We start from the raw sequence: 24,805 nt of genomic DNA, 5'->3' as shown, positions 1-24,805 counted from the left end.
CTTCTCTTGTCCCTGCCCTTCCACGGTCCGGCAGAACGGTGGAGATTACTGAGTGTTGACATTCTTCACAAGTTAGCAGGAACCTTGTAGGACCTAGAAGAACATCTGGACTCTGATTATTGTTAGGACTTGTGACCAACTGTGTGACCTTTCTAAAAAGTGAGCGTTGGAAGGATTTTAAGTGTTACAAGGCTGGGACTCTCCCCAGAGATGGGACCTCTCTTTGGTATGTGAGTCTAAACTGAAAAGAGGTGCTTGCTCACCTGGAGGGAGGCAGAGGGTATGGAGAGGAAGCTGATCCTCTGGGGTCTAGAATATAGATAATATGCAGTGTGCTTCTGTTTCATGGTAATAAAGAGGAGGTAGAGGCAAAACTGAGCAGCGGGGACCTGGGCAAGAGCTGATGTGATATGGGCCTTGTATATGCGCCACCTCGCTGGCTTTCCTGGAGAGCAGTGGCGACCAGGAGTGGGGGACAAGCATTCTGCACCCCGCCCAGAAAACAGCTCCGTTTGTGTCAGGGCCATGGGTGCTGAATTGGTGCTCTCGGGCTGGGGCTGCGTCTAGGATAATGATAGATTAACAAGACCTGTGGATCTAGTCAAGTGAGAAGAGGAGCACTCAGCTGAAGAGGGAAGGAACCCAGGTTTGTGATGCTGCACCCCAGGCGAAATTGAGTGCCTTGAAGTTAATCAGCACACAGTGAGTTTGTACTCCCAAGATTTCTTCACATTTAGTAAAGATTAATCTTGTCCTTGAACTCAGTTGTACTGTAGAAGCAAGCATTTGGGCATGCCCAGGATTCTGAAATGGAAACCAGCCAGGGAGCCCTGAAATTCTGCCCCTTTTGGCTTGTGGACACTGGCGGTCGGAGGTTTGGCCAGAACACGGCTGGGGGTTGGATCACTTCGTGTCAAATGCAGCCCACTGCCTAGATCTGTTCCAGAATGATGAAGGGTGTGGACTTGACGCCTCCTTTCTGCTCTTTGTCTAATTGGGGTGAAGTTTTCTTTCCTTCCTCAGGGGAACAGGACTTCGTTGTTCATCTTAGGGAGGTTCTGATCCTAATTGCTCTCACGCTGCGTACTTGATCTCCCCATGTACAAAGAATCGGGCGCCAGCCCTTCCCTTATAGACCAGCCAACAGCTCGGCTGTTGGAGCCCTACTCTTACTCTCCTCTGTGTGACACACCACACATGGCTTCGTAGTAGTCACTGACAAGGACCAGGCCAGGGCCACTGGTGTCCCTGCTGCCTGTGTTTGGCTAGATTACTGGCAGCAGACCTAAAAAGCGTCAAGAGATACTCATTTCTCTTAGGACCATGTTTTAGTAGGAAACTTTGCACAAGGCTGACCTTAATTGATGAAAAAGTAAGCTTCCAAGGAAAGCTAGTATATCTTAGTAATCCTGTGTAGTTTAGATCAGGTTTTATTAGAAGGGGGTACCCGCCAGAGATCATAATCTCTCAGTCATTTGGAGCCATGCTACCGATAACATATGGAAGTTATGATTTGCCATCTGTAAAACTTCACTGACAGTAATGCTCAGGCATCTTTAATTTCTGATAAACAATGATAAGCACTCCCATGACCACCCCCATCGGTTCATCTGAATCCTTCAGTCTTCTAAAGCATTCTTTCTTTTTTTTTTTTTTTAAACCCTACTCATTTCTGTCAACAAGAAAAACCGGCTAATATCTTATTTGCAAATGCTGTTTGCAACCTGGCCTCCTCCTTGGTGTACAGACTAATTCTCCACATCAGCTGTACCTTTGAACATGCCCTTGCCCCAGAGCCCAAGCCCAGAGCTCTGCGAGCACCTGGCACAGTCTGTCCCGGAAGACCAGGGTGACACCGTCCCCCATGCTGTTCCCCGTCTTCATTTGCTAACCTCCCAGCTATAGTTCACTTTTGCACTGCAAGGACTTTTGTCAATATCCGTGTTGTTGTTTTTTCCTTCTCAGGTATCCCTTTTATATTAAGCTCCATGTCTTACGCGAGTATTTCCTTACTTCCTTCACTCTGTGAACTATGTGTACTCTTACCCTTCAGACTCCACAAATACTGCTTCTAAAACTCGGTTCTAAGGTTCCAGGAACTCTGGGTCTTTCTGCATGTTATTAAGGGCCATGCACAGAGTAGTTCATCTTGGAAGGTACAAATTTTCCAAGATGGAAAATTTGGCGTGCTTTATGTAAACAAGTTGGAGTTTATTTAGTAATTGTTCCTGATACTAAAGTAGGAGGGGGAAAAATGTTAGCAACATAGGAAAAATGTCTTGAAGGTCACAGAATGCCTCTGCCCCAATTCTTCGGCAAGTCCCTGTGCTATGGCCCTGTAAAAAAAAAGTCTAGGCCCCATCATCGATCTTCCCCATTCTTTTTTCTCATTCAGCCATAGTCCGGTTTTTACCATATTAAAGCAAATCAACCTAGTAAGGAACAGACTGACTTTTATTTACTGGCTATAGTTCTAAGCACCAGAAATGGGCAAAGGAGACCAAACAAAGAAATAGGAAAAATGAGGCATTGAACGGGAGCCAGCATCGGGTTTGGAAGGAATGAGGCTTCCGTGGTGGCAGGATGTGCCTTTCTTGCTCTGTTTACTCTGAGCTCAGAAATAGAAGAGGAAAGAAGGTAGATCACGTGACAGCTTGAAATGGATACAAAACATACCAGGGCGTGCATAGAGTATAATCAGACACTGGATGTAATTATGCAAATGTATGTATAAACAGTTTTTCTATGAATAAATCGTCTGCAGCAACCTTAACACTCAAGGTTAAAGTAAGCATAAGGACATGATATGCCAGCCACTCAGTGACTTTGCCCAAGTAGCAGCTGAAAAATGTTATGCTTTGCCGTTTGCATATGAATGTACTTTGAAACTTTGATAATATGAACTTTGAATCTTAAAGATTAATAGGACTTTCCCAAAGAAGCAATATTTAATAAAACTAGGTTTCAAAAAACAAAAAAAACAAAACAAAACAAAAAAGATTAATAGGACTTCCACTCCCTTCCTGGAAAGGGCACCACCTTGCTCAGTGTGGGGAGGGGAAGGCATGGATTTAGTCTGAGGATGAATGTGCCAGGGTTGTTTTTAATCTGTTCGCTCTAGTGGGACTTCAAGCTAGTTGTGTGTTTATTTTATTTTTAATTAAACTTCACCTGGGATGTGTTTTAGTGGTAAGCATTTTGGAGGCCTGCTTAAAGGAAGGAAATGCTTAAATTTGCTTAGGAGAAAAATGTGCTTTCATCTTTCTTTATAAAATAAATTGAGAACTTCAAACATATTTCTGAAGGCCCTGGGCCCAACCTGTCTGATTAGAATGCTAAGATTCATTCAGTGTTAGCATGTGGTTTTCTTTGTGTGAACATTGATAAAACACCATGGATGGTGGGTATGAAATATTTGTTCTGCCATACTACTGATATGAGGATTCCATGCCTGAGCATGGCACGGGGCAGGTGAGTTTTTTTCTTACTCATGGGTCTATTAAGACAACCTACCAGAGTGTTTTCTTTTTACTTCAAAGAATCTGAAGCATCATGTAAGGCTAGAAAGGCATTGAAAATGTATTTCCAGCCTGATAAGAACTGTAAGAGAGGTGATAATACATAGAGGTGAATTCAGCCAAGGTTCCTCATGCTTATCGGACATTCGACTCTGTAAGCAGTGATTGAGTTCCCTGACTGTCCAAGCCACTGTTAGGAGGGAAGCGGATATGGGCCAGGTGAGTCAAAGGCATGTGACGAGAATTTAGGGATCAGTGAACAAGTAGCTCACCACTGCAGGAATGTACATGTTCAGGGACTGGGGGGCCAAGTGGGAAAGGAGAGAGAAGACTGGGGAGGGCTTTCTTTCTCTGGCATACTAAACTCGTTAGACTGATCCTCAGGTGCTCAGGAAGTACTATGCGTTTCCACAACTGGCAATCCCTAAAATAAGGCTGCACACTTACTCTTGGTTGGTCAGACTGGGCAGTTTGACCAATCCAAGTGAGGAAGATCTTAGAAATTGTACATTGTCTTATACCTGAAAGGACTTTTTTGTTGATGATGTTGTTGTTGTTGTTAACCAGAGCCACTTTAGAAATACCACAAGCACGATGCATGATTTGTCTCAGTTACAGATTTTTCTTTTTCTTTTTTAAAGATTTTATTTATTTGAGAGAAAGAGAGATTGAGAGAATGAGTGGGAGGAGGGCAGAGGGAGAAGCAGACTGCCTTTTTTGACCAGGGAGCCCGACGCAGGGCTCGATCCCAGGACCCCGGGATCATGACCTGAGCCGAAGGCAGACGCTTAATGAACTAAGCCACCCAGGCGCCCACAGAGCCCTTATGTTAAGGATGACGTTGCATTGTCAAGTGCTTCATGTGCAAACAAACACTCCCCTAGAAGCTTTCCTTCTCTTGGTTCTGTTCATCCAAACCCAGGAAATGAAACCATTATTCAAAATGCCTTCTCAGTTTCTTACTTATTTTTTAAAAAATTGTGTGATTGTTCACTCTCTTTTAGGGGAAAAGAAACAGTGGTTTCAGACAGTGCTTCTTTGGGAGTCAGAAGCACTGCAAGTTGACAAAGCTTTGTCCAGCAATGGGGTACACGTTCAGGCTGGCTGCTCGGAATGATATCGGCACCAGGTATGACGTTCCCTCGCCCTCCTGCCGTTAAACACTCACATGGTGATTCTGTGTCTTCCTCTCATGTGGTGGCTGGAAGGCGTGAAGACATCCCCTGCCTCCACACTGAACCAATTTGAGATTTTCCCAGAGGGAATCCTAATCAGAGGGTAGAAGGTGCCTCCCGAGGCGATGACTGCTGCTGGGCGGCCTCGGTGCAGGCTCACAAGCTGTGAGGCAGGGCCCACGAGGGGTGTCTGGAAGCCCAGATGAAGGTAGCAGTCCAGATTCTGAAGGAAATCCCTCTTGAGGCTTTATTTTTTCTCAGAACATGTGCCTTTTCCTTTCGTCACTACTCATGCAGTTGCCTTTTTCAGTTATATTTGAGGTTGCCTGATAGAGAGGAAGGGGTGCTGGGCGGGGCATTCTTGTCAAGCCCTGGGCAGACCCTCACAGGATTGGTGAAAACCCACCCTGGCCAGGGCACCGCCGCTTGCTTCTGAGCTGCAGAAGAAAGGCCGGAACAGGTGTCCGGGGATTAAAGATGCTTTGAAAAGACCATATTTCGTTTGTACTTCCTGGGTAACTCTTGATTAAGGGAAAAATCCTTTCTCTTTCATCACTGCTTATTGAAAAATCTTAAAGGTTCAGCACATCATTGGTCCGCAAACTTTTTTCCAGCCTTGAGAACATCACAAAGTTTCACAGCCCCCTCTCCCCATCCGTGATAGCGGTGCACATTTCGAGTCTGCCGGTAGAAAAAATCATGATGATAAAGGCTTCAAGAGTTTGTCAGTGAATTGGAAGCACCTACAAACTTCTGAAAAATAGCACCGTATATATTTGTAAAACAGTGTATTTCATCAGCAGACGATTATTTGTGCTCGCATTGATTTGAAGTTTCCTTGGTAGCCGTGGGTCATAGCTTAGTGACATTGCACAGTGTTGTGCTTCCTGCTGGGTGCTTTCAGGGGGAAATAAATCCTTAACTCTGTTGTCCTGCAATGTGCTGTGCTTTCTTAGTTGCAGCCTGAAGCAGGCAGTCAGGCAAATGGAAAACTGGGGTAGGGAATATCACATAAAGGATGCTTGCCTTCCTTTATTGGCCAAATCTGTCATGCCCCAGACTTTCCAACCCGAGCAAGTCGGGCAGTAGGTAGGCTTATCCTTCCTCTTTTAAAATGCCAAGATTCCCCCCATGTTCCTAAATGTGTGTCTTACTGGGTTTATCTCTCTGTAGTGGTTATAGCCAAGAGGTGGTATGTTACACATTAGGAAACATTCCTCAGATGCCCTCTGCACCAAGACTTGTTCGAGCTGGAGTCACATGGGTCACGTTGCAGTGGAATAAACCAGAAGGCTGTTCACCTGAGGAAGTGGTCACCTACACCTTGGAAATCCAGGAGGATGAAAATGTAAGCTCTGCAGATTTTAAACCCTTGCATATGTTTTGTATAAGTCAGTATCGTCATAACGGACAGAACACCATAAATTACATTAGCTACTTAAGTTCAAAACCAGGCCCTTAATTTCTACCATTACCACCACCGGCTGTCCTTCCCACAGTCTTCCCCATCTCAGGGAGTGGCATTCCTGTCCTTCTGTTTGGGGAAGCCAGAAAATCTGGAGTTGTCCTTGACCCCATCAGTCAGCAAATCCTTTTAAATCTATCTTCAAAAATTAACCAGAAATCTGACCATTTCTCAAAAGCTAAGGCTACTACCCTTTCGCAAGCCACCATTATGCCATCCCTGGAGTTTTGCGGTAGTCTCGTTAAGTATTTTCCCTCCCTTCACCCTTCTTATACTATAGTCTGTTCTCCACAGGAAGCCTAGGTGATCTGTTAAGTAAAATAGATCATGTCAGTGCTCTGCTTAGAACCCTTCCTACCTCTGGGCCTTCTCCTCTCTTCTAGAATAAAAGCTGGAGCCCTTTCAATGCCTACCAGGTCCTGTGCTATTGGATTTTTCTTTCATGTCCTTGTTTCTGCGTCTGTAGTCACATAGAACACACAAGCATGTACCCTAGCCTCAGGCCCTTTGCAGTTTCTGTGCCCGATAGCTCGAAGGCCCTTCCACTCATCTCTGACTCGTTTCCCCCATTTTCGTCAGGTCCCTTCTCACACATGATTTGTAGAGAGCCCTTCCCTGACCACCATGTAAAACAGCACTATCCGGTAGAACTTTCCACAATGATGGAAATGATCTGTAGTTTGTGCTAGCCAGTGAAGGTAGCACCAAGTCACACGTGACGATTGAGCACTTGAAATATGGCTGTGGGCGCAAGGAACTCAATTTTTAATTGCATTTAGTTTAAATTTAAAGGGCCCCATGTGGCTGCCTTATTTAACCAGCACAGCCCTAGAGGAACACCTCACTAGATCCACCGCTTTGTCCTTTCACCCCGCATGATTTTCCTTGTCGTTGCCCTTAACACCACACCACATGCTTCATATTTATATATAGGTTTTATTTTTTTAATCACTGTCTCCACCTGGCATGGAAATTTCTGGTGGGCAAGGCTTTGTCTGTTCTTGGGCCATGCTGAGCCCATAGAACGCGGAAGGAAGCCTGAGGCCTAGAAGGTGCTCGTGTAATCGTTGATGGATGGATGGATGGATGGAGCGATGCGTGATTGAAAATACTAATGAATGAATTCTGTACATTCAGCTTCTAGGGGGATACTTAATCCTCTTAAAGGATCTTGCCTTTCCCATCCAGACTGTCCTTTCTTCCTTGGCCAGAAGAGGACACTGTGTGGTCAGAAACCTCAGCCACAGTTCATTACCTAGCACATTGCCGCTACACAGTGAAGACCTCAAAAGAAGAGGCTTTTCTCAGAAAAACATTAAATACATTCTTTTACAGTGCATACCACTTTGTCGCATAGCACTACTTGGTGGTTTAATCCTTTCTTTAAAATGCTTATTGAGTCCCCAGGAGAAGTTTGCTCTGTGAGGAAAGCATATGGTGGTGTCTATTTCAGAGCAGGTTTGCATTCTCTCAAGGGGAGAGCATTGTTCTCATTCACATTAGTATTAGCCTCACAATAAAGTTCAGCAGACCCAGGAGAAACTACAATGTGATAAAGTTAAATTATTACTTAGAGCTAGAGCACCATCCGCAACACCGTGGACTCTGATACTCTTTTTTGTCATCCCTGCCAGACCTCTGGCCACTGGTGGTGATAGAAAGAGGCAATAGAAAAATCCTAAACACAAAGGTATTTAATAATGCCCAGATTTTATGATACTGATGTTTCTTTCTGGCTTTGCCTTTGCAGGATAACCTTTTCCACCCAAAATACACTGGAGAGGACTTAACCTGTACTGTGAAAAATCTCAAAAGAAGCACACAGTATAAATTCAGGGTGAGTCAGTCATTTCGGTACCTGAACTGCTTAAAAAAGCAGCCGTTTCATGTTTTACCCATTTACCATTTCAAATGGACTCCATAGGTTAAAAGATTTTTAAGGTTCACCGCACTTTACATTTTTAAAGTAACACTTCTTAAAAGGCACACCGTACTTTTATTTTAAAACCCGGTTTTGAGAGGGGAAACTGTTGTCCTGTGCTGGAACAACTCGCATTACGGCGTGGCCGGGAGCCCTCAGCCGGGAGCACCCAAACCGAATGCTCAGTGCACCTGTCTTCCCCCGCGCTTCACACCTTGCCCTTCCGTGTTTCTGCTTCTAATTCGATTTCCCTTTCACTCTGCCTCTGCCTTTGCTCTTCTGCCCGTTTTTTTCCTCAGCTGTTTTTATTTTTCTCTTCCATTACCCACTCCCTCACTACTTAGGCATTGCTTCGGTCACAACCCACCACCCTTCATGTCACCACAGGACTCTGCGCTGTAAGGAAAAACGGAGCTTCGCAGCCGTTAAAGAGGAAAAGCCAGGCGGTGGCCCCGTTCTCTGCGGCAGCGCTGTTGATGTGTGCACAGCGCTGTGCGCTCTGCTAGGACGAGAGAAGCTCGTCTTCTGAGTCTTCCCTTCCTTCTCTTATTTGGGGGACAAATGGTGTTTGACACGCTTAGTGGTCATTCAGTAAATAGCTGTCAGATTATCAAGTGAAGAGTGTGACTGTTGGAGGAAAATGATAGTTTCTGATTTTTCACAAATGCTTGTTGTTTGGAGCCGGCTCTGAGAACATAGGGATGCTGCTAGCATTTCTCCACAAGGTGGCATTGCCCTCCTCTTAAATAAATAAGGGTATTTTTTACCTGTTTTCCCCTCCCCATATTTTCCTTCTGCAAAACAGTAAGAACCAGGAGGTAACATACTGGTTTTGTTTTATGCCTTCTTGAAAGGGTAAAAATGTCTTTCACTAAAACCCACCTATATTGTTTTATTTTTAATTGTTCATAGCTAACTATATGGAAAATAAGTACCTCATGAAGGAAACGCTTGTAAATCAGTTGTTTGAGATTGAGAGAGAGAAAATGTATGTGTGTGTCTGTCTGTGTGAGTTTACAGATGCCTTGATCTTGCCATGTTCAAAAGTTCCCATTTCGAGGCTCCTGGGGGGGGGCGGGCTCAGCCGGTTAAGCGTCTGCCTTCGGCTCAGGTCATGATCTCAGGGTCCTGGGATCAGTCCCTCACTGGGCTCCCTGCTCAGCAGGAGTCGGCTGTCCCTCTCCCTCTCCCTCTCTTTCTACGTTCTCTCTTGCGTGCTCTTTCAAATCAATAAAATCTTTTTTTTTTTTTAAATGTTCCCATTTCTTTAATACCTGATACCTAAAGCGTGTTAATATTTTTTCGGTTGTATTATAGCTGACTGCTTCTAATGTGGAAGGGAAGAGTTGTCCAAGTGAAGTTCTGGTGTGTACGACAAGCCCTGACCGGCCTGGGCCTCCCACAAGACCCCTCATTAAAGGACCAGTTACATCTCACGGCTTTAGTGTCAAATGGGGTATGTTTTGCTACTGGTGCTGTTGCTTATTTTTGACAGATTTTTAAAAACTGATTAACTTCAGTAGTGACAAACCAAAATAAGAAATAAAAGGTATTATTTGTGGGAGTTTTACAGATTTGGAATATATGAATGAGAAACATTCAGAGAATTCCACCAACTGGTAAAATGGACAATTTTAAGAGCATTTTACTTCATGATTTGTCCTGTATTTTTTTCTCCTATACTTTTTAATATATTATTGATTTGAATGTAGTAATCTCTGAATATATATTCATTCTTCAGTAGCTTGCCCTTACCAAATGGTAGTGATATTTAAGGTAAAAAATTGATTTATAAAATTAATGCTGGAAATAAATTTCAGACTTTAGGTATGTCATCATAAGTAAATTTTGACGTACAGAATGTTCAAGTTAAGAAGAACTAGGAAAACTTTAGTTTTTGTTGTTGTATGTAACCAGAAGTCTTGAACTTCAGTAATTTTTCATATTGAAGTTATTATGTGGTGTTTGGGAGGTATGGAGTGGAAGGATATTGTGGCTCACCTCTGCAGCATGGATTATTTCAAAGAAATGAAGGCCATTAGAGGGGCACCTGGGTAGCACAGTTGTTGGTTAAGCCTCCCACTCTTGGTTTCGGCTCAGGTCGTAATCTCAGGGTCGTGAGATTGAGCCCGGCATTGGGCCCTGTGCTCAGCACGGAGTCCGCTTGAGTTTCTCTCTCCCCCTCCCTCTGCCCCTCCCCCATGTACACTTGGGCGCCCGCTCTCTCTTTCTCTCAAATAAATAAAACTTAAAAGAATGCCATTAGAATGTTGATAAACATTTGCAATTATATGTAAAACTATTATGATGTATATAATTATCACCAATGTGTCATAATAGCTACCTGAAAGGCAAAAAATAAAAGGAGAAATTTAAAATAAGATTTTACCTGGCAGCCAGGTAATGTAAAGGGAACTTAAAATATTAAACCTTTGGGGCTGTTCCCACTGGCTCAGTGGGAAGAGCATACGACTCCTGATCTTGGGGTCATGAGTTCGAGCCCCAGGTGGGGTGTAGCAATTACTTAAATATTTAAAAAAAAATAAATTATTATTAAACTGTTATTGGAGGATCAACCATCAAGACATAAAACTATCAAGTTACCTAATAATTTTGAGGCAGAATTATTAGGATATCTGTTTCCTTGGTAGATGGATATGATTAAGAGAAACTAAAAATCTAGGTGTGCTTTTTGCAGATTGTAAAGCTTTTTTCTCAGAAAATCCTAGAAAATCCCGTAAATACTAAATGTTTATTTTTATTAGCTATATGCTATAATATCTAACGTCATTACTATTGTTTTAAATATCTTCTTACTGAAATGTGTATACATTAATGGAAATACCAAGTGAAAGAAGGGAAGAAAAGTTCCTAAATCTATATCCAAAATACAGAAGTGGCAGACTGACAGTAGAGGTAAATTCTGTATAGTCTTGCAAAATTACAATGCAAGGTATTTTTCTGCTCAGAAAAGAAAACTCTTGCAGGCACAGAGTTAGCAGTGGAGTAAATACCCAAAGTCCACACCCCTTCCTCAAACCACCTCTTTGGTGCACGTTCTTAGTGATCCACAACTTGGCTGCATATCAGGTTCACTTGGGATATACAGTATGCTTAGTGGCAAACTACGATGGAACAGATTATTACATTCTGATGTTTTATTGATCTTGTCAGTAAATTTTGCACTTTTCTTTCCTTCCCTCTCCATCTCAAAAGAATCTGGTGAAGTACAGAATAAAATAATAATAAAAGAAATATGTATTTCATCTTATATAAAAATTACTAAATATTGAAGAATAGGCTTCAGAATTCTCAAAGTAGATTTATTTTAACTTAACTCGTAGAAAAATCCATTCATATTTTGAATTTTGCTCATGTTTCACTAAATAACACTTTGAAATTTCTAGCTCTAGAACTTTGAATAATCTGAGCACATTCTGATGTGGTTTCTTGATGTTTTTGTTTCTTTTGCTTTTCAAGAATAATACAGTAATGATTTTACCTTTTACTCAAATCCAGAATCAAGGCAGTTATGATGTTACATGACTTTCTGTGTTCTAATGATACTTGCCAATAAAAATCGATGCCCTTTCATAACTAATAAGGCATTTGCTTACTTTCCAGATCCTCCAAAGGACAGTGGTGGTTCAGAAATACTCAAGTACTTGCTGGAGATTACTGATGGAAATTCTGAAGGTGATGTTTTGGGAAATCATTTTACTCAAATCCAGGAGCAACCCCTATTATCTAATATGATAAACATCTGTGTAGCCATAGTGAGGCATAGTGAGCAGCCATTAATTCTCATGATAGCTATTACAACAGATAAACCTTAATCACACATTTATAGTTTTCTCTTTTACACGCAGCATCAGGGATCAGAGTATGCTTAAAAGGTACATTTTTATCATATTTTTAAATTCTCCACATCATTGCTTTAAACCAGTGGTCCTAATTAATAGAATAATTACATTTTCGTCCCCTTTCTTGGCACCTTTTTTCTGGAAATTCTTACAAGCAGAAGACTGTCAGAAGCAATCAGCAAGAAGGATAAGGTGGAGACAGCAAATGAGTGCGATAATCTACAAATTCCCATGTACAGTGATAGCAAACAAAACAGAGTATCGTGAGTTAGTGACGGTATCACACTTTTACGTCAAGTTTAGCAAATGTCTTTCCGTCTTTGTGACATCTGAGTCAGATTATTCATCACCTGTCACACTATGTGGATTAGAGTAGTACAATGTTAGAGACCGAATTCCTTAAATAGTGCCTTTTAAAAAATTCTTAGATCTTTTTTTCTAATAAAATTCATAAGGCTTTAGTAGAAAAAAGTATAGTCATCAGAACTTTAAAAATGACATATCTTACCACTCTGATAATCCCTTTAACCACTCATTTAAAAAAAAAAAAAAAGTGATTTAAGGCATATGGCAAAGAAAAAAAGAAAAGAAAGAGCGTTAACAGTGACTTCTACAGACAGGCAGCGCAGGTGTGTGCTTGTCTTTTATTCTGTACCTCAGTAGCCACCTGGAGTACTTTGGTTTTCATGTCAATCAGCTTCTCTTTTAAACTAAAAACATGAGAATGTTTTGAGATGGGCACAGCTGTGCTGATGGACATAAAATTATATTCTGGCCTAAAAATTTGATTTAGTCTTTTACATTAGAAAACCTCCCTAGGAGAGAAGTCAGGTGTATGCGGTGGCTCCTTGTGAAAACCTAAGTATGTTTTGAATTTCTGTGGCTCTCTTGACCACTGATACCAAATCAAAAGTAGATGCCATTCTCTACTTCACTTTAAGTGGGTGCTTAATTGAACCTTTTCTGTTGTTCCCGTTCCCATTTGCCCCTTCACGGGTTTTTAACCAGCAGTGTGAGAATAATGCTTTCTAATACCCCCACCCTTGGCCCTGGTGCTGTGACTTCATGGGAAATCCATCCTACCAAGGAGCTGGGGGAAGGTTACTTGAAGGTTACTTGAGTAAAATATCATGGGATAGGGTAAAACTATTTTCCCTAAAACAACCTCATGGAGAAAAGCCTTCTGTGAAATAGTCACCTGGCAGCAGAGCCACTGGGGAGAGCGACAGAGAGGAGGGAGAACATCCAGCCACTGGGATTTGTGAGGGAGCGTGCCCTCACCAGGCACCAGATCCCTCGGGCGGTCCCACTTGCTTTCTTTAACCCCCAGAAGTGGTCAGATAACTAGGTCACACTGAGTGCTTCATCTTTAATTTGTCACCCTCGCAGCCATGTCTGTCTTTTAAATGAGGTCCATGAAGACAGCAGGTTTTGCCCCCAAAGGACACCATCTGTAACAGGAGGATTTCACTTACCGTGACCTCCCAGCAGATGAGAGCAGGAGAGACTCTTCGGCGTGTCCCAGACCGCCCAGCAGTCTTCCCCATACCCGGCTGGCCCCCGAGGCCTCCTCCCCTGCCACGACCGGTTCACAGCTTGCTTGACATTGCCCTCTGTTGCCGCTTGTTGCCCACCCCTTCCCCGTGCCCACTACAGATTTTGTGTTGTTTCCAGCATCCAAACCTCATAGTCAGCAAATGTAATAATGGTGGTATTAAGTAGTCTAGCCTGCAGTACTAAGTATTAAAAATGACTCCGTCGGGATTTTAAATATTTAGCTTGGTGAAGGAAATGGAAAGAGGGCCCTTGGCTATTTAAAAAAAAAAGACGACGACTAGGAGATGCTGGTTCTCGTGGTAACCACTTGGAGCTTTTTGTCAGCAGTAGTGGTTGATACTGTGACATTTTTACAGAAGGCATGAACTCATACCTGAGTCTTGTCTTACAGCGAGTCAGTGGGAAGTGGCGTACAGTGGATCGGCTACGGAATACACTTTCACCCACTTGAAACCAGGCACTTTGTACAAACTCCGGGCATGCTGCATCAGTACTGGTGGACACAGTCAGGTTGGTTTTGTTTTGGTATAGAAGTAAATTTCCCAGGTCAAGTTCAGACAACCGATCCGTACCGTCAGAACAAAATTACTCTTTTAAAATGAACTGTGGTAATGCGACCCGCCACGGTATCACATCAGGAAATGAAAACTCGGGTTTTTTCAATTGTGCTTTAGAGGACAAAAAAGATAGGCCCCGATGATTCTCAGCTGAATCGTGGTATTGTAGGGTACAATTGTCCCTTAGTTATTTCTTAGAAGACTTCGGCATGATCACATGTGACAGCTGAAAATTGAATGTAGTCTGACATTCGTATTAACTAACTGAGAGGAACCTCCATTATTGCAGTGATAGAAAAGCAGAGAATTTAAAGTCAAAAAGATACGACCTCGTGTACAGCTCTGCTGTTACTACATCTGGCAATTTTGTGAGAATGAGATACACCTTCCCTAAGGTATTTTACTACCATCTGCTGGAAAATTATTACAAAAACTGTATAAATTTATGATGACAGAGCTAAATAAACACCTTTGCAGTTGTGCAGTGCTCAACTTACACAGCTGTAGACAGCAGCGTATTCCTTATTGTCTGCTCTTTATTTGACCTTAGACCAGCCAGGCAACATGTCAGGAGCCTTGGTTTCAACCACACCGTGTTCTCATAACGCTCAAAATAACCTCATAAGTACACAGGGAGTGCCCTAGAAATCAGTTAGTTGTGTAAATGGCTTTAACTTATATTCAGAAAGTGCGTGAAAGGCAAGGTAGTAAAAAGCCATTTTCATTGTAGGGATATTTAACACTATGGTTTGAAACCATCCTGAGAGAGAGACAGAGATGGTGGCTTAGGGCCCTGTGCTGGGTTTATTTTTCACAAGAACACCTGCTGTTAGGGCGCCTAGCTTTGCAGTCAGCATACCTCCAGTGTTGTTGTGTTTGTTTTCTTTCTCCCCCACAAGGATAGCGGCACTGTGATGTCTAGACTACCCGTTTACGGGGGAGAGAGACTGTGTGAAAAGGGGGTCCAGTTAGACCGCTCTCCAGGGCCAGAGCTCTCTGGAATGCTTCCCCAGGGTGGGATATACCCACATCAAAGCCGCTGATTGTCAGCCAGGCACCTCCTGTGTGTGAGGCGCGGTACAGAGGCCGTGCTCCTGGAATGTATGGAGTCCATCTCCTCTGCAACACTTCTTCTCAGGAAGAGCAATGAGTTTGGTTGAGCTGCATGCCCGACACCCCCCACCCCCCTCCGCCGTGTTTTCTCCTGTCTCAGAAAGACCATCAACTTCCACATCACCAGCCTTACACAACCAGATCCTACAGAAAGAAGGCCTACTTATTTTAGCATTAACAGAACCTGCTGGTTAATGTCAGACTCAGTTGATTAATAATGAATTTATTTGCTTTTCTACTCTGTATGTGGATGGTTAGCCATTTATGGCACCATTTAAAAATTTCATCCAGCTGTTGTTTTGTGTTCTCTTCTGTCCTCGTGAAGGATCTCTCTGATTTTGGTTTAAGGGAAAGTAATTGTGTGCTTAGAATAGACAACCCATGTCTATGACTCTGACTTCAGAAATCATTTTTACCAGCGCCATATACAGTACATGGTCACACTTCACATACACACACGCACGCATACACACGAGAGAAGGTCTTGTTGCACAAAAATTATGTGTACACAAGTAGGGCATGGCGTCAAAAATCTGAGCTCAGGCTTCAGCAAAGTCAAAGAGTAGGATAAAGCAAAATTCCAACCACAGCACAGGAAAAGATGGGATGAAGTGTAAGAGAACACAACCAGCCTACCCATGTTGATACTCTCCACTTGGAGCTCCTCTAACCTTTGTTTCTCCACCACCCACTCATCCTGGACACTTACCTCCAAGAATTTAGTTTCCCCCACCTCCTATCTTCCCCCCCTTGCCCTCCTCTTCATTATGGTGATCCACCACCTTGTCTGAGTTTTGTGGGGTTTTTTTTTTTTTTTAAGTTTTCTGTGTGCTTTACCCCAAACCCAAAATCCAGTTTTGCAAATATGTACCTCTTCTTCAGTGGAGGGGAGGGAGAAGGATGGGAATTCTTGCCCTCATTGTACTTCAATAATGTGAGTTATTTCCTAATTTTTTCAAGTCTTATATATTAATTTACTTCTTCAATTGGACTAAAGATTTTTTGAGGAAAAAAATTATGTGTACACATTCAACATGTAACCCCCTTTTGGTAGCATGTTCAGTTAGAGGGTAGAATTTGCCTGGCATGTAGAGGTCTAGTGAATTCACAATAACTAAGAGATGGTTCTCACCGGTGTTTCCCCTGCAGTGTTCCGAAAGTCTCCCTGCTCGCACACTAAGCATTGCACCAGGTCAGTGTCGACCACCGAGGGTCTTGGGTCGACCAAAGCACAAAGAAGTCCACTTAGAGTGGGGTGAGTAAACAAATCTTCACATTGACAATGACAACTGGGACAATTGGAGATTGAATCTAGGATTTAATGCTTTGTTACTAAGTCGGCAGTCTTCTAAAAACCATAGTGTTTTTGGTTGAAAATGTCCCATTTTCTGTTGAACGTGGGCTGGCTGGTGTTCGTGTTCTCCTGTGCTCTGTCGCTCTTCCTCCCGTGCCTTCTGGTGTCACACATGCTGGGTGGGCATCCTCTGTCCTTCAGGGGGCACTTTCCTAGAAGATCTTGCAGAGCAGCCAGTCTTTTTCAGGAATTTTTCCAACTTCATTCATAAAAGCAAAGTTGTGCTCAATTTAGAGATGAAAGCGAGAGGTGGTTCGTAAGGTAACATCTAATTCTTGTGTCTGGCGGGCCCTGGCGCTTTGTGGTATTGATTCAAGCTGTATGAGCATTTCCTGTTGTGTCAGCAGTTTACAGCCTGTAAAATTGCAAATATAAACCTGCAGAACTCTGACTGCTTTTTTCCACCACTTAAGTCTACAACATAATAAAATAGTGTACCAACTCTGGGTCATTTATCTTGATTTAACGGGACCTTTGGTTTTAAGTCCAAGAGATTTTCTTCTTCTGTAGCTTCCTTTCCGTAGAGTGTAAAGACATTTGCCTAATGGTTTTATTGTTTTCAAATTATTTTATTAGTATAATTAAATGTACTTAAGTGTATTTGCTTTGGAAAGTACAGATAATATCATTCAGAAACTCCTCCGTATCTCTTCTCTTTTGTGGGGGAGAGGAGGGCTCCGCTGTAAGAGAGATACTGAGGACCGGTCACGTAACTACGTGACATTTTGCAAACCTGGTGGGGAACCAGGTGTGATGTGGTCAACTGGAAGCACAAAAATGTTCTAAGATGAAAAGCATTCTCCATTCCCAGATGTTCCTGCCTCAGAAAGTGGCTGCGACCAGGTCTCGGAGTACAGCGTGGAGATGACAGAACCTGAGGATGTAGCTTCCGAGGTGTACCACGGGCCAGAGCTCGAGTGCACCGTTGGCAACCTACTCCCCGGAACCATGTATCGTTTCCGGGTGAGGGCTCTGAATGACGGAGGGGTGAGTACAAGCTTGTACGCCATAATCAAAATACAAGGTTCTAACTTCTGCATCCACCCTCCTGAAATTCCTCTGCAGTACCTATCCAGCCTTGACAACCATTAAAGTAGTGTATGTAAAATCTCTTTTCTGAAGTGATACATTGTTGTGATTTCCTATTGACCCAGCATTGGAAATTTTGTCTTGTCTTCGTATCATTCTATTTTTAAGATTTTATTTATTTATTTGAGAGAGCACAAGCAAGGAGAGGGGGAGGAGTAGAGAAAGAGAGAGAAGCAGACTCCCCACTGAGCAGGGAGCCCGATGTGGGGCTCAATCCCAGGACCCTGGGACCATGATCCGAGCCGAAGGCAGACGCTTAACAGACTGAGCCACCCAGGCGCCCCCTCATATCATTCTATTAAGAAAGAGTTCAAGGTTAATAAGAACATCACCCTTGAGATGCTCTTGGTTGTTTTAAAAATAATTTTGTTACTCGCTCATTGACTGTATTAATCAGTTATGGGAAATTAGGACTACATAAGAAGTCCTTTACCATATTGTCTAAATGACCCAGCACTATCTTAGGTCAGTTTTCAGAACTAGAGTGGGGTAGAGGGCAGGGAGGCCAGCTTCTTGTTTTTGCTTTGTTTCCAGTGAAGACTGGAGAGCTCTTCTTGGCCCTGCCTTCTGCTGTTCCTCTGGGAGGTGTCGAGGTGGCCTATCAGAGACTGAAAGTCTATGTCTGTACTACACCCATATTTTAAATTGCAGAGTGATGTGGGTTGGGGGGAGATTCACGATAAGAACAAGGTAACCAGATACAGTCTGCTTTCTGGTGCAGACTGCTGCTACAGACCCCCCATGCATACTCATGATTTGTACAGTTGAGTTCCATACATATAAATAGATGGAATTAATTGATGGAATTTTTAAAAATAAGAAAGCACAACCAACAGCAGCACGAAGTTGTTGGTGACTTTTTCTCATTCTTGGTAGTCCTGCGAGAGCGTGGCAGAGGGGAACATGTCGGTCTCCAGTCCATTTCCTGCTAGCCACGCTCAACGGTGAAAACATTTGTCCTAAAATAGGATCGCAAGCCTTTAGCAGGAGCCTGATTCCTTCTAATTCCCAATTGGGAAGGAATTTCAGACACAGCACAACTATTGAAATTAAAAAAAAAAGAAAACAAAAAAAAAACAGCGTAAAACTAAACAAAAATGTTTTGATGACAAGATAAGAAAGCTTGTGCACCTGAACTTCTATAATTAAAAAAAAGCATGGAAGGGGATGACCACAGATACTGCAGAAACTGTCGTACTGTTGTTTTTGCTCATTTTCCCGTCTGCTGTTCAGGGCATCTACGCCATAACAAAGATAAATGTGAAGCTCTGTGCCTCTGAGTTTTACTTTCTGTCTCCTTTCAGTAATTTATCATCTAAAAAAATTGTCATCAGCCTCGGTTTATTCCTGTTCTATTGAAAGTTAACCACATATCTGACTGTAGTCAGCTTCTGAGGTCTGTTCCAAAGAGCCTCTCTCCCATCCACCCCCCGCCCAGTGTATTTGCAAGTTGTCTTGGAAAATTTGAGTGGTTTTTTGGTGGTTGGTTTTTTTTTATATCTTTTTTTCCCATTTTGGAAAAGCATAGTCATATGTTTCATTAGCCTGGAAATTATTGTATTCTTTGCCCAAACTATTTGTGGTATCACAAATTCCCCTATTAAATTGGGTGATTATGGTTCTCTCGAAATAATGGTGGTTGGCTCTGAGTAGTGTGATCACCGAAGGCCGTATAAAGAAAAGAGGAGTGCAGTATAAACCTTCAAATAGTTGAAATGGTGGGGTCATGCTGAGAACATGTTAACAGGAGCATTCATTTTCAAAATGGAAAATACCAATAACTAGAAGAAATACTCAGAATTTGATAACTACCAATTTCAAGTAGATTTTTGTGTGTTGAAAATTAAACTGCGGTGTACATCTGACTTCATTTTCTTTGATGTCCTGTGGGAAATGTTAGAATGCTCTGTTGTGTCAAAAATCAGCGTGCTTTTATTTCTGATATCACAATAAAGGAAAAATGTTTGGTAAACCAACTTTGTGATCCTTTGGAATAAAATGACATACTTTATTATTAATAGACATTTACCACTCAGGCAATGTATGTAGGAAAAAAACTTTATACACATTCAGTTGGGAGTGAAAACCACTAGGTAATATTTTTTAATCAGTTGGACTGATGCTGGTGTTAACCTAGCCCTTATATATGCACACATACACATGTGTGTGCACAACATGCATACAGGCCTGTGTGTGTTCTTCTCTTTCAGTATGGCCCCTATTCTGATGTCTCAGAAATTACCACTGCTGCTGGGCCTCCTGGACAGTGCAAAGTACCTTGTATTTCTTTTACACCTGATGGATGTGTCCTAGTGAGTTGGGAGGTAAGTCAGATGAGTGTTCTGCATCGACTTCTCTTTCTTCTACTTTGTCTGCCCCCAAATGCAAGTTGTGAGGAACCTACAAAGCTAAAATTCACATGTAAGTGATTTTTACACATTAATCTCCCTTGGCACTTGCTTATATCATTCAGAGTTATGGACATTTTCTAACTTGTCACAATTGAGAGGAAATTGAGTATCTCTTTCATGTCTTTCTTTCCTATTTGAAATATGCAGGGGCATGTTGCTCTTTTTCCCCAGTTCAGTTAGTTGAACACAACATCATAGGATTTTCTTCTCAGTGAAATTAACCACGCGAATTTCTGCTTTCCAGAGTCCTGAGAGCTCTGGTGCCGACATCTCAGGGTACAGGTTGGAATGGGGAGAAGATGAAGAATCCTTAGAACTCATTTATCATGGGCCAGACACCGGCTTTGAGATCAGGGATCTGTTGCCCGCTGCACAATATTGCTGTAGACTACAGGTACGTGGACGCTACTCAGATGTTACTCAGACACTGATGTTCCGTGAGACACTGGGGAACTTACTCAAAGGCCTGTGATGGAGGCTGTCAAGAGGGATGATATGGAAAAAGTCCTTTTAAATACAAATAAATGTAATTGTTTTGGTATCTTAAAATTAATTTCTGCTTCTCTAGGAGGTCCTGCAACATAAGAAGAAAAACCAATTCCGCATAACTCTGTTTCTCACCACCCTGCTGTCTTGCTTGTGAATTCACTGAATAAATGACTAAGTCCAAGGCAAAGGGGTCACAGCTCCTTGGGGAAGGTTCCTTCTGTCTGAATTCTCCCGACATGCACATTTCAGCGGGAGAGATGCTTAAAACTGGCAAAAGACAGAAGATGTATATGCTGGTGGTTAAATGGAGCCAAATACAAACATTAGAGTGATTTGCACTAGTCTGCATTAGATTACAGGATCTACCTCCCACTTCCCAGTGACCATTAACAAGGCTGGTTAGCTGTAAGCTTTGACTCGGGAGTCCAAATAGAATAACATCAAGAACAGTTGGCTCCTAGCCTAACCCCTCAAAGTGACAGCGGTCATGAGTTTACTTTTACTTTATGGACTCAGATAAGTTATTTTTACCCCCTCTGTAAAGCCTTATTGTCCTAAGAAAACAGGGTTCTTTGTCCATTTCTTTCCATTTGCTTAGTAACATTTTTTGAGCACGACTTTGTGCCAGAATCAAAGGATGATCAGGATGATCAAGGGGTGAGATACAAAGATTAATCCGATGTGGTTCTTGACCTTGGAGAAGTCTGTCTTCACACATGTTTAGACTTAAATAGATTAAGAAGCAGAGATGCCAGATTTAGGTTTCCACCTGATTTAAGTGATGAATCAAATTGCTTATTACAAGTCCATCAACGTATCAGTGTGTCTGACCTCTTTGGAGAAAATATTCCCTTCGTAAATTAATTTTCCAGATCAACTGAGACTTCTCTGTTGAATTCTGAAGCCTGCTTCATCATAAACATTCTGATTAAACTCTTTTGTTATACACCGTCCTTCCTTCTTGAATGGAGCACCTGGGACATAACTAACTCTTTGTCAGTGAGTCAGGGTCACAGCTCATTATCTGATCTTTATAATAGCAGTGCTGAGTCACTGGGAAAAGGTTACAAAATATGTGCTGCACTCCTGTTTTGGGAACAAGGCAGGATATAAATAAAGAACTGTCTGCCACCACAGGAAAGAACTTCACTGTGCTTTTCGAGTTTTAAAATTTTACCAAAAAGAGTTGAAGTATTGTCATGAAATAGGACTAGATATGATAAATATTATGGTAGAGTTTCAAAAGTGCTTTGTTAGCAAATGAATGCTCTGAACTTCTTTGAAATTAACAGTAATACATAAGTGTTATAGGGACACCTGGGTGGCTCAGTCAGTTGAGCCTTTGCCTTCGGCTCAGGTCATGATCCCGGGGCCCTGGGATCGAGTCCTGCATCCGGGCTCCCTGCTCAGTGGGGAGTCTGCTTCTCCCTCTGCCCCTCCCCCCACTTATGCTCGCTCACTCTCACTCTCACTCTCACTCTCTCTCTCTCAAATAAATAAAATCTTTAAAAAATAAACATTAAAATAAGTTACAACTTTTGAACCTTTAAGAGCTCAGACTACTTTCATTTAGTTTTGTAATGTGTCCTCATAAACTCTCCTATGAAGTAAATGAGAACTAGATTTTAGAGTACATTCACGTTTGTAAGGAGTCTGCTAAATGTTTTTCTCTTTATAAGGAAAAAAATACATGTTTAATGACATTCATTGAGCACATCTTCTGCACCAGGTACTGTTCTAGTTGCTGGGGATACAGCAGTGAGCGAAACAGACAGCTTCGCCCTTACGGAACTTACATTCTTATCAGGGAGTAATTAAATGAAATATATACCCTATGGTGGTGATAAATGCTATGATGAAAAATAAAACAAAGAAGGGAAATAGGAAATGAGGAGGATCACAGTGGGTGGGGGTGGGGTAGGGTGACTGCAAATTTAAATACGGTGTTCGGAGAGGGCTCACCAAAAGGCAGCCCTTGAGAGAAGGCCTGCAGATGTCTAGGGAAAAAGCTTCCTGGACAGAAAGGGCAGCAAATTGCAAAGGCCCTGAGCCAGAAGCAGACTTGGTGTCCCTGTGAAAACAGCAAGGAAGCCAGTGTGGCTGGAGCAGAGCAAGTGAGGGGGAGACTGGTAGGTGATGAAGTCAGAGTGGCAGTGGGTTTTGGGGGGAGGGTGGTAGTGGTGAGCAGATCAGATAGGGTCTTGCAGGCTTTGTGAGGACTTTGAAGTTTATTCTGAATATGGTGGGAGGCCATGGAAGGGATACAAGCAGTATCCCAGTGCTTGCTGTGAATGGAGAATATCAGGCAAGGGCTGACACCCACATACCAGGTAGGAGGCCATTACAGGAGCCATATGAGAGTTGAATATGTTGGACCGGGCTTTGGTGCAGGATATGCTGGTGGCCTGGATTGGGGTATGAGAGGAAGAAAGCTGTCCAGTGATGTCTCAGGGATATGACTTGAACAGCCTGAGGGATGAGAGGGACTACAGCAGGTGCAGTGGGGTTTTTTTTGGTGAAGAGGGATGGGGTGGAGATGAGGGAGCTGTGCGGACACTTGAGTTTGAGATGCCTATTTGACGTTCAAGTGATGTGCAGAAGGCAGTTGGATGTACTGGGCTGGCATTCAAGACAGTGGTCTGAGCTACACAAGTAAATTTGGGAGTAGGCTATAAATAGCATTAGGATATAATATGGCATTTATCCCTGAGATATGATATAAATGGCATTTACCTCCAAGATAAGATGAGATCTCGAGGAGTTAGAACAGAGATTTTAAAAAAAAGAAGAAGAGGAGGAGGTGTCCAAGACCTGAGCCCTGGTGGCCTCCAGTGTTGAGAGATCCAGGTGATAAGTAGCCTCCGGCAGAGGTGATTGAGAAGCAGCGGAAGGTAAGTGGAAACGAGAGTATGGCCCTGGAGACAGAGTGAATAAGTATTTGATAGAGGAGTGACTAATGAAGGTCTCAGCTGTTGCTCTCACGTAAAATCAGAAAGGACTGAGAATTGACTTCAGATAGGAGTATATCGTTCGCATGGAAACCTCTAGAAGAATACTTGCCATTTACTGCCTACCCCCGACAGTTATTGGGAGGATGTCACAAGACAGCATATAACCTGAAGTGGGCTGTGCAAGTACAAAGTGTTATTTTAAAATTATTTTTCATAAAAGGTGACAATGGTGATATGATCTTCTGCTTTATTAACAGAGAAGTTGTCATTAGCATTTTTGGGGAAAGTGGTTGTTAAAGTGAACATTTTCTGAGATTTATTTCTACCTATGTTTCTAGAAGGAAATTGTGTAGTGTTACGTTTATGTGACAGCACCTAACATGGTGGCATTAGAATTTACACTGGGGTAATGTGGACTTTGTCTTGTTCTTGTCTTTTTAGGCTGTCAATCAAGCTGGAGCAGGACCGTATAGTGAGCTTGTCCTCTGCCAGACACCAGCATCTGCCCCTGACCCTGTCTCCACTCTCTGTGTCCTGGAAGAGGAGGCCCTCAATGCCTACCCTGATTCACCTTTTGTGTGCCTTGTACTGAACTGGGAAGAGCCGTGCAATAATGGATCTGAAATCCTTGCTTACAATATTGATCTTGGAGACGCTAGCATCACCGTGGGCAATACCAGCACCCATGTCCTAAAAGACCTCCTTCCAGAAACCACCTACCGGTGAGTGCAGGCAAGCCAACACATCAGTACTTGGGGCTAAAGACCCTTCAGGTTCTAAAGGCCAAATGAGTGAATCCTAATCATTCGTAATTAATATATTTAAGAGTACTGAATGCAAATACATCTTTAAAACTTGTGTTGCTTTGTACTTCGTGTGAGTCAGTTACAAATTTATACAATTCCTAACCCTTAAGGGGGAATTTCACCTGCTGCTTTAAATTAGTTCTTCCCTCTTGGTCTCTTTTCCCTCAGCCACTTTTCTTTGTACTTCTACTGTGACTCATGTCACTCTGTGGACACCCTCTGTCCTCAGCATGTACTTGCCCACCTCTGAAGCCGGGCTCCACCATTTCTTTTGATGCCCCCAAAGCAGACAGTGTTACAAAGCGTCCATGATGGAGCTTTCACCCAGGGTTTTTGCTAGGCGGCCAGAGAAGAAAGGTACATTACACATTACTGAGCAGAGCTCAGTTAGCATCTGCATTTTTTTCTCCTGCACCCCCGAGAGAGACAGCCACCTCCCCTTCCTCTGCTCACACATCTTTTTCTCCAACATAGCCTCTTAACATTTCAAATTACTTAGCTCTGTCTCCAGGTTGCCTTAACTGCTTGAAAACGGA

At 42.6% G+C, this 24,805-nt stretch overlaps 1 protein-coding gene across 2 annotated transcripts in view; it reads left to right on the top strand.

Annotated features, from left to right (window-relative positions):
- Nucleotides 1-24,805, top strand: part of FNDC3B (fibronectin type III domain containing 3B) — a 337,270-nt gene that overhangs the window by 276,285 nt on the left and 36,180 nt on the right. For both annotated transcript variants that reach the window (XM_021702670.2, XM_021702671.2), the window contains exons 12-22: nt 4,523-4,647; nt 5,867-6,041; nt 7,909-7,995; nt 9,397-9,535; nt 11,704-11,775; nt 13,891-14,009; nt 16,319-16,424; nt 17,335-17,510; nt 19,823-19,936; nt 20,268-20,417; nt 23,905-24,185. In XM_021702670.2, the coding sequence (XP_021558345.1) occupies nt 4,523-4,647; nt 5,867-6,041; nt 7,909-7,995; nt 9,397-9,535; nt 11,704-11,775; nt 13,891-14,009; nt 16,319-16,424; nt 17,335-17,510; nt 19,823-19,936; nt 20,268-20,417; nt 23,905-24,185 (1,544 nt within the window). The remainder of the gene's footprint in view (nt 1-4,522; nt 4,648-5,866; nt 6,042-7,908; nt 7,996-9,396; nt 9,536-11,703; nt 11,776-13,890; nt 14,010-16,318; nt 16,425-17,334; nt 17,511-19,822; nt 19,937-20,267; nt 20,418-23,904; nt 24,186-24,805) is intronic.

The sequence above is a fragment of the Neomonachus schauinslandi genome, chromosome 1 (assembly GCF_002201575.2).
Source record: "Neomonachus schauinslandi chromosome 1, ASM220157v2, whole genome shotgun sequence".
Lineage (NCBI taxonomy): Eukaryota > Metazoa > Chordata > Mammalia > Carnivora > Phocidae > Neomonachus > Neomonachus schauinslandi.
The sequence above is the reverse complement of the archived record's forward strand: the minus strand, read 5'-3'. Positions and strand labels throughout refer to the sequence as shown.